Source organism: Chaetura pelagica, unplaced genomic scaffold (genome assembly GCF_000747805.2).
Source record: "Chaetura pelagica isolate M959 unplaced genomic scaffold, ChaPel_1.0 scaffold439, whole genome shotgun sequence".
Classification (NCBI taxonomy): Eukaryota; Metazoa; Chordata; class Aves; order Apodiformes; family Apodidae; genus Chaetura; species Chaetura pelagica.
The window spans coordinates 99,157-108,032 of NW_009954451.1; the positions used below are offsets into that span (position 1 = coordinate 99,157).

General features: G+C 51.3%; 1 protein-coding gene across 1 annotated transcript in view; it reads left to right on the forward strand.

Annotated features, from left to right (window-relative positions):
• The window catches only part of FBN3 (fibrillin 3), an 89,535-nt gene that overhangs the window by 3,183 nt on the left and 77,476 nt on the right, over nt 1–8,876 (forward strand). Inside the window, 4 exon segments of the mRNA XM_010004494.1 lie at nt 364–462; nt 4,644–4,739; nt 5,776–5,800; nt 5,802–5,866. Of these exon segments, the coding sequence (XP_010002796.1) occupies nt 411–462; nt 4,644–4,739; nt 5,776–5,800; nt 5,802–5,866 (238 nt within the window). The 5' untranslated portion in view covers nt 364–410.

Below are 8,876 nucleotides of genomic sequence, written 5' to 3' on the forward strand. Positions count from 1 at the left end.
CAGTGTTGAAGGGCAGGTTGGATGGGGCTTGGAGCAGCCTGGGCTGGTGGGAGGTGTCCCTGCCCATGCAGGGGGTTGGATCTGGATGATCTTTAGGTCCCTTCCAACCCAAACCATTCTGTGAATAAGCTGAGGTGGCAGGACCAGCCCCAGGCTGGGGCAGAAGGATGTGGCTCCAGGAACCCTCCGTGAACTCGTGGCTCTTTCCCACTCGTGCTCTGTCCACGTCAGGGTCCTCAACGAGGTGCCCCAACTTCTTCCCCAGGTTGTTATTCCTCAGAGATGAATTCCCAGCCTTTCAAGCAGCCAAAAGTTCACTGACTACCACGTTGTGCTGACCCCTGTGTCCTCCTCTTCCCCCAGCAATTTGCAGGAATTCCTGTGGGGATGGATTTTGTTCACGGCCAAACATGTGTACGTGCTCCAATGGACAACTCTCCCCCAACTGTGGCTCAGCTGGAGGTAAGAGAACATTCCTGGTGATCCTCCTCCCCCTGGAGTTGTTCTGTGCTCCCTGTCAACATTTCCCAGTTACAATGCAAGGAAATCTCTGGAATTCTTGGTGTTTTGGCAGCCAGGTTCTCATCTGAACTGGGCAGGAGGTATAAAAACCCTTCGTGTCTTGTGGTGCTTTTGTTGAGGGTCCTCACAGCCCTTGATACCTGGAGACAACTGGCAACCTCCTCCTTGCCAAAATTCCTGCTGCTTTTGGTAGGAGAAATCCCACAGGATGCAGCTCAGAAACCACATCTCCCAGCAGCAAATACCAGCAGGGCTGCCAAAAAAAGTCCATCCCCCCCCTTGGCTGTTCTTTGAAGTGGAATGAAATCTCTCCCTGGTTTTCTCGACCAAAGAAGTATTTGATTGTTGTTGTTGTTGTTGTTTGTTTTTTTCCCCAATGGAAAAATTATTGAGGTTTTTTTTAGGCTGGGATTTGGGTGTCAGGGAGAATTTCCCAACATTTTTTATCAGGCTGCAGTGACACTGAGAAGTTGTGAACTGGGGCTGCAGAAACTGCTCTGCCAATTGTGCTGCTGCTTCTGGAGAAGAGAAGGCTCCAGGGAGACCTTAGAGCAGCTTCCAGGGCCTGAAGGGGCTCCAGGAAAGCTGGGGAGGGACTTGGGACAAGGGCAGGAGTGAGAGGACAAGAGGGGATGGATGAAAAGTGGCAGAGGGAGATTGAGGTGAGACATGAGGAGGGAATTGTGGAGTGTGAGGGTGGTGAGAGCCTGGCCCAGGTTGCCCAGGGAAGCTGTGGCTGCCCCATCCCTGGCAGTGTTGAAGGGCAGGTTGGATGGGGCTTGGAGCAGCCTGGGCTGGTGGGAGGTGTCCCTGCCCATGCAGGGGGTTGGATCTAGAGGATCTTTAAGGTCCTTCCAACCCAAACAAAGCCACATCCAGCCTGATCTGTGCAGAGGCTGGATGGAGGAATCCAGCCAACCCTCCCACCCTGCTCCTGTGGCCACCACAGACCCACCCAGCCCACAGCCCTGCCCAGAAGGGCTGCAGTTGTTCCTGAAGTGAGGAGCAGGGTGGGACCAGGGTGGCCTGCAGGCTGCATCTCCAGCTGTGGACAATGACACTGGGTGACCCTTGGCACCTGAGGGCATCAGCAATGCCCCCATCTGTGATGACACTGCCCAGACATACCAGACAAAATAGTAAGGATAGGAATGAGAATGAGAATGAGAATGAGAATGAGAATGAGAATGAGAATGAGAATGAGAATGAGAATGAGAATGAGAATAATAATAATAATAATAATAATAAGAATAATAATAATAATAAGAATGAAAATAAGAATGAGAATAGGAATAAGAATAAAAATAAGAATGAGAATAAAAGAATAAGAAAGAATATGAATAAGAATATGAATAAGAATGAAAATAAGAATGAGAATAGGAATAAGAATAGGAATAAGAATAAGAATGAGAATAAAAGAATAATAAGAAAGAATAAGAATGAGAATAGGAATAAGAATAGGAATAAGAATAAAAATAAAAATAAGAATAAGAATGAGAATAGGAATAAGAATAGGAATAAGAATAATCCTGCAAGCAAAGAGGCAGAGCTGTGACAGGGTGTTGTTTTAGGAGGGCTGGTTTTGCTGGTGCCCTGTGTACAATGCAGGAATTCATGGGATTTTATGGCATCTTTGCAAGTCTCAGCTGAGCATTGCTAAAGACAACCCAGACATTGATTTTCCACTCCTGCCCATCCCCAGGCAAGCTATTGTTACTGAAGTGACTTGCAGGCATCTGACTGAAGGCCAGAGCACAAGGCCCCCCAAAAAACCTCCCAACCCCATTCAGGGTGTGACTCAAAGGAGGAAATTCCCAGAATTGAATTCCCAAGTGCCACGTTGTGCTCCAGCCCTGCAGAGACCCCCAGCAAGTGCTGAGCACCACAGCCTGTGGTCGTGTCCTCTCCTCCCAGACCTTCCCCTGGTTGTGCTGAGAGGAGGAAGGTGCTGGAGACACAAAAAGCTGCTGGACTGAGGGGTCCATATGTTTGCAATCAGGGAGGAATGCAAGGAATGCTGTGAGCAGTGTGTACATTTGGGCACTGAGCTGGTTTCCCCTCAGCCTGGGGTGGATTTCAGCATGGGCTGGAGAGAGGGGGGAGGTGGGTTCCTCTGCAGGGGCTTCAAATCTGGCATTGATTGTGGGGCTGTTTGGAAGCTGCATTTATCATGAAGGCTTCAGGGAGGTAGAGAAGACAAATTGTGCATTCCAGAGGCAATAAAAGCCACTCTGCTTTTCTCTGTCATAACACAAAGCTTGGTTTTCCTACTTTGGGGAGGGAAGATATTTTAGGAGTCATTTGCAAGGGACTGTTTAGATAAGGGGCAGTCAGGGAGCAGGCAGCAAACCTGCCTGCAAACTCCACTCCTGCTGGTTGGCAGAGCAGCTGCAGACCCTGAAGCCTTTCAGATACATGGTAGGACAAATCCAGTCCAACCCCATCATGGGAAGATGTAGGTGGGATGAGCTGGCATCCCTCTTTTTTTAGCCTGCAACTTTGCTACCTTGGAACATTCTGGCAAAGAGTAAGGGGCCTGAAAAGTCTGGGTTGAAAGATGTTCTTGGAAAATCCTGAGAAAGAACAACAGGCCTTGACATTCTTGGTTGAAAGATGTTCCTGGAAAATCCTGACCAAGAGTAACAGGCTTTGAAATTCTTGGTTGGAAGATCCTGCAGGGGGTTCCATCCGTGCCAGAGAGGGAGAGAAGTCAGATGGTGATGGGACCTCAGGGCCTTTGGGGTCATGGCAGAAGGGACCTGCTCTGTGCAGGAACAGTCTTGCCAATTAGTTGGAATGTTTCTGGATGAGCCTCAGGGCCCTTCCTACATCCAGCCCCAAACATCTCAGCTTCACTCGACCTCCCCCCTCGCTCGGGACGCTGCTCAGGGAGGAGCTCTGAGGGATGGACACTCCTGACAGACAGACAGACAGACCCTTCCAAGCTACCTCTGGCTCTGGGCAACCCTCCCAGATTTGCTGTGTGTAATTACTTTCCCAGGGCTGATGCACTGGAAGGGGAGGTGCAGGGTGAGCAGGGCTGGAAACAGCCTTTCCCAGAGCACCCGGGCTGGGGCTGACAATCCAGGCAACGCTTTGAAGCCTCCAGCTCAGCTTCCTTCTTGATGAAGCTTTCATCTCCATTTGGCATCATCTCTGGCCATGAAGCAGGAGGAAGAGCAGTAGACATCGTGACTAATTCAAACCACACCAGCAAGGCATGGATTAAATGTACAGCACGTGTGCTGAGACTTCTGAACACCAAGCCTGGAGAGACTCCCTGTCCCATCCTCCTGCCTTTCAGGCTTCCTTTGAATGAGGCATCAACCATGTCATGATCCCTTGTTGGACACTTGGGAGTCCTACTACCTTTTGGCCAGACACTTCACTTGCACTGGCCCCAGCTCTTCCCTGCTTGGATCTGCTGTCCCATGCATGGAGAAGCCACAGCTGAGCTTCCACTCCCACGTGCACTTGCCAGCTCCACTTTCTCCAAGTCCTGGCCCCTCCTGCCCCTGGCAGACCTGACCTGTGCTGTCCATGCTGGAGAACAGTTTTTCACAGGACTTGCTCTCACTTCAGACATCTGCCATCTGAGTTGTCACATCTTGCAGAGGAGGAAGGCATCTGCATCAAAAGAGATGTGGCTAGCAAGCTGAGAGAGGTGGTTCTGCCCCTCTGCTCACCTGGAGCCCTCAGGGCAGGAGAGACATGGAGCTGTTGGAAAGGGTCCAGAGATGTTGGAAAGTGTCCATGGAGATGATCCAAGGGCTGGAGCAGCTCTGCTCTGGAGCCAGGCTGGGAGAGTTGGGGGGTTCAGCCTGGAGAAGAGAAGGCTCCAGGGAGACCTTAGAGCAGCTTCCAGTGCCTGAAGGGGCTCCAGGAAAGCTGGGGAGGGACTTGGGACAAGGGCAGGGAGGGAGAGGACAAGGGGGGATGGATGAAAAGTGGCAGAGGGAGATTGAGGTGAGACATGAGGAGGGAATTGTGGAGTGTGAGGGTGGTGAGAGCCTGGCCCAGGGTATAAAGGCAAGAAGAGCTTCAAAACATCCCCTGCCCACCCATGACCTGTGAAGTGTCCACCTCCTTGTCATGTAACCTCTCCCTGCTCTTCTCCACAGTCCAAACCTGCAACGTGAGGTGCATGAACGGGGGGAGCTGCAGTGAGGAGTCCTGCCTGTGCCAGAAGGGCTACACGGGCACCTACTGTGGGCAGCGTGAGTACCTGGGGGGGGTGTGGGGCTGCAGGGCCGGGCTGGGCTCACCTGGCACACCTTGATGGCTCCTCTTTGAGGTCCTCACTGTGTTCTCCTCTCTGTTGGAAACTGAGCTCTCCTTAGGGGGTGTGTCTGTCTGTGTAGAGAGGTGTAGAAATGTATAGATCTGTAGATACAGAGATATAGATATAGAGAGATAGGCATATAAATATATAGATATATATGGATATAGATCTATATATATAGATATATATAGATATACATATATAAAGATAGACATATAGATATATAGATGTAGATATATAGGTATATATATAGATATATAGATAGATAGATGTAGATATATAGGTATAGATATATAGATATATAGATGTGTAGATATAGATATATAGGTATAGATAGATAGATATAGAGATATATAGATATATATATATAGATATATCCTCCTGATGGGTGAATGACACCAAGAAGGGAGGAGATTCCTCCTGATGGGTGAGCACCAAGAGGGGAAGAGATTCCTCCTGATGGGTGAACAACACCAAGAGAGGAGGAGTCTCCTCCTGATGGGTGAACAACACCACGAGGGTTGGAGACTCCTGATGGGTGAACAACACTGAGAGAGGAGGAGATTCCTCCTGATGGGTGAACAACACCAAGAGAGGAGGAGATTCCTGATGGGTGAACAACACCAAGAGAGGAGGAGATTCCTGATGGGTGAACAACACCAAGAAGGGTTTGAGTCTCCTCCTGCTGGGTGAACAACACCCACGAGGGTGGCCATTCCAGGCCGTGAAGAGATTCCTCCTGATGGGTGAACAACACCAAGAGAGGAGGAGATTCCTGATGGGTGAACAACACCAAGAGAGGAGGAGTCTCCTCCTGATGGGTGAACAACACCAAGAAGGGTTTGAGTCTCCTCCTGCTGGGTGAACAACACCCACGAGGGTGGCCATTCCAGGCCGTGCCAGCAGCCCAGGTGTGCCCAGGTGGCTCAGCAAAGAGCAGCCCTGACTGGTTCCTCCCTGTGTCCCCCCAGCTGTGTGTGAGAGCGGGTGCCAGAACGCGCTCCCTCGCCCCCAACCGCTGCGCCTGCGTCTACGGCTTCACCGGCCCCCAGTGCGAGAGAGGTGAGGAGCTGCTCCCATCCACCTGGCCCTGCTGGAGCCTGGCCCTGGCCCCCGTGCTGCCCAGACCCCTGTGGGGAGGGTGGGAGCCCCATCTTCACACCCTGGAGCTCCTGGGACGTGGTGGTGGCTGCGGGTGGGAGGGGGATGGGAGTTGCGGGTGCTCCATCCCTTCCGGAGGGGCCTTGGGCGGGCTGGGGGGAGGTGTCCCTGTTCATGGCAATGGGGTGGGACTGGGTGGTCTGGAAGGTCCTTTCCCAGCCAAACCATTCCAGGATTCTCTGGGACCAGCAGTTGTGTATCTGATCATGTGCATGAAGGACACTCGGTTCGGTGGGAATTTCTGCTCCCAGTGCCACCCTGGTGCCCAAAGCACTCCCTGAGGTCCCTGGTTAGGGCACATGTAGGGTGAGAAGTTCCCACTGACTGCAGGGCTGTCTCTGGATCCTCCTCACTCCAGGTGTGACCCCTTTCCTCTTGGGAATTTAATTGTTTCTTGGCTTGATAACCTGGGACTGGCCTAGAAATGCCAGGACCCTCTGACCACAGCATCCTCGTGAAGAGGAGGTGACACCATCAAGCCTTTCCCAAACACCACCAGTCACTTCCTACACACTCAGAGATGAGAGAAAGAAGAAGAAACATCAGCCAAAAAATGGTGTGGTGGGTCAGCCCCAACCAGCAGCCAAACAACCCCCTCAACATCTCACTCCCCTCTCCTTTAGGATGGGTAGAAGGTGATTTTTCAGATGCACATGGGACCTGGAGCCCCTCAAGTCCATATCCCAACCTTTTTTTTTCCTATTTTGGATCATTTAGTCCTGTATTTATTTGAAAAGCATTGACAATTGTGAGCAGGACTGAAGGTTTTCTGTGCAGGGACCTTTCAGAGGCAACCAGAAGGTATCTCTGGTGGGTTGCAAACCTCACGTGGTTCCATGCCAGCTGCTCACCCAGGATGAACCACAACAGCCCCTCTAAGAACCCCAGTTGAAGGATCTGGGTGCCATGTGGCTTTGCTGGATGTCAACCAAGCTGTGTGTGTTGAGTGGCTGGATCCATTTCCATGTGGGCAGTGTGGGGATGACTGAGGTTTTGGCTGAGAGGGGGGAAAATTCTCCCTTTTTGGCTTAGCTGGACATCCCAGGAACTCTGTTCTGATGGTTGGCAAGGGCCAGAGGGGCACAGAGTAGAAATGAAACTGAAACATGAAGCCCACGTGCAGCCTCTCAGGATTAAGATCAAAGCAGCCTGGAATTGTGGCCTCTCCTCTTCCTGAGGTTGGGTTGATCCTCTTTAACTCCATGGCCAAGGGTTGGGTTGTTCTTGCTTTTAATGTTGGGTTTTTTTCCAGGCTGAGGATTCTTGGCACTGGGGTTTTAGAGGGTGAGATAGAAATATCTCTTGACCAGGGGCCAGTAGGAGTAGTCAGAGCTCAACTGGAAAGCTGGGGAGGGACTTGGGACAAGGGCAGGGAGGGAGAGGACAAGGGGGGATGGATGAAAAGTGGCAGAGGGAGATTGAGGTGAGACATGAGGAGGGAATTGTGGAGTGTGAGGGTGGTGAGAGCCTGGCCCAGGTTGCCCAGGGAAGCTGTGGCTGCCCCATCCCTGGCAGTGTTGAAGGGCAGGTTGGATGGGGCTTGGAGCAACCTGGGCTGGTGGGAGGTGTCCCTGCCTGTGCAGGGGGTGGGACTGGATGATCTTGAAGGTCCTTCCCACCCAAACCATCCAGTCTGGAAATCTCTGATTTCTCCCCCCTAAAACCCAAAAGCCCAGCTCCAGAGCTGTGTCTGTGGAGCTGCTTCTCATGTTTTAGCTCCCAGGGCTGTGAAATATTGAGATCCATAAATCCAAAAAAGGGCCATTGGCTGCATTTGGCAAGAAAGCTGGAAATTTCTGAAAAGAAACTTCTGGACACAGCAATGGCAGGAGGGGCTGAAAAACCCCCTCTCCTGACTCTGTGGTAGTGGAGGGAGAAGGAGAGAGGGTGGAAGAGGCAGGGAAAGCAGGGCCAGACTTTTGGAGACATCTTGTAATGTATAAAATTCTTTAAATAAAGAGAGCATTTTTACAAAGCCTTTAGAGATTTGGTTGAGTCCAGACTTGTACTGAGAGACAAAACAAGCTCTCCAGCTGTGTATACACAGCTCTTCCCTGCCAAGACAAACAGGGCTCTTGCTTTTCCTAAGAGATGTTAAAAGTTACACTTTTCCAAGAGGCTCCTGGCTGGGATTTTGCAGCCAGGTGAGGTGGTTGTGACTGACCTAGGAGAGTAATGAGTGTGAGAGCAAAGAGTTTAACCCTTCCAAGGAGAAAATGAGTCCCTGCCCTATTAGCAGGCCTGGTAAGATGAAGTCCCTCAGCACCAGACTCACTGGGGACTTGAGCACTGTGGGATTTCTGGCCAGTTTGTCCAGTTCAAGCAGCCAGCCATGGGGTTTGATGTGGTCACAAGGTTCCTTGGGGTTCTCCAGCAGCAGAAGAGTCAAGGAGCAGGTTTGGAGGCAGCATGGATCATCAACAGCTCTCAGTGTAGCTCTGAGTCTTGTTCCCAAAGGTTTATTTTTGGAAGATGAACAGTCTGCCCTTGGCATCATCTCCCCAGGGACGTGGTGGGTTCCCCAACACTGAGCACTTTTGAGCCTCAGCTTGAGAAGGTGCTGAGCCATCTCATCTAAACTGTGTTCCTACCTAGAAAGGTTGGACCAGATGGTCCTGGAGGTCCTTTCCCACCTGGCATTCCATGAGTCTGTGCTTCAATCAAAGCAGAGCCTGAAAACCCCCTGACTTCCCCTGTAGGAAGGACAAGTTATGGGTCAAGGCTCCTTGGTGATGCCCCAGTAGCACAGCTGGGGACATGTGTGCAGAGGGGAGGTCATTTCTGCCAGAGCTGTGTGGACTGGGGGCTTCTCTACATTCAATCCAGGGAATTCCAGCTGTGGAATCTTCAAACCAAGAGGGAAGAGCTTTCAGGGGATGTGTTGTGGCTGGGCCATGTGTATGAGGGTGTG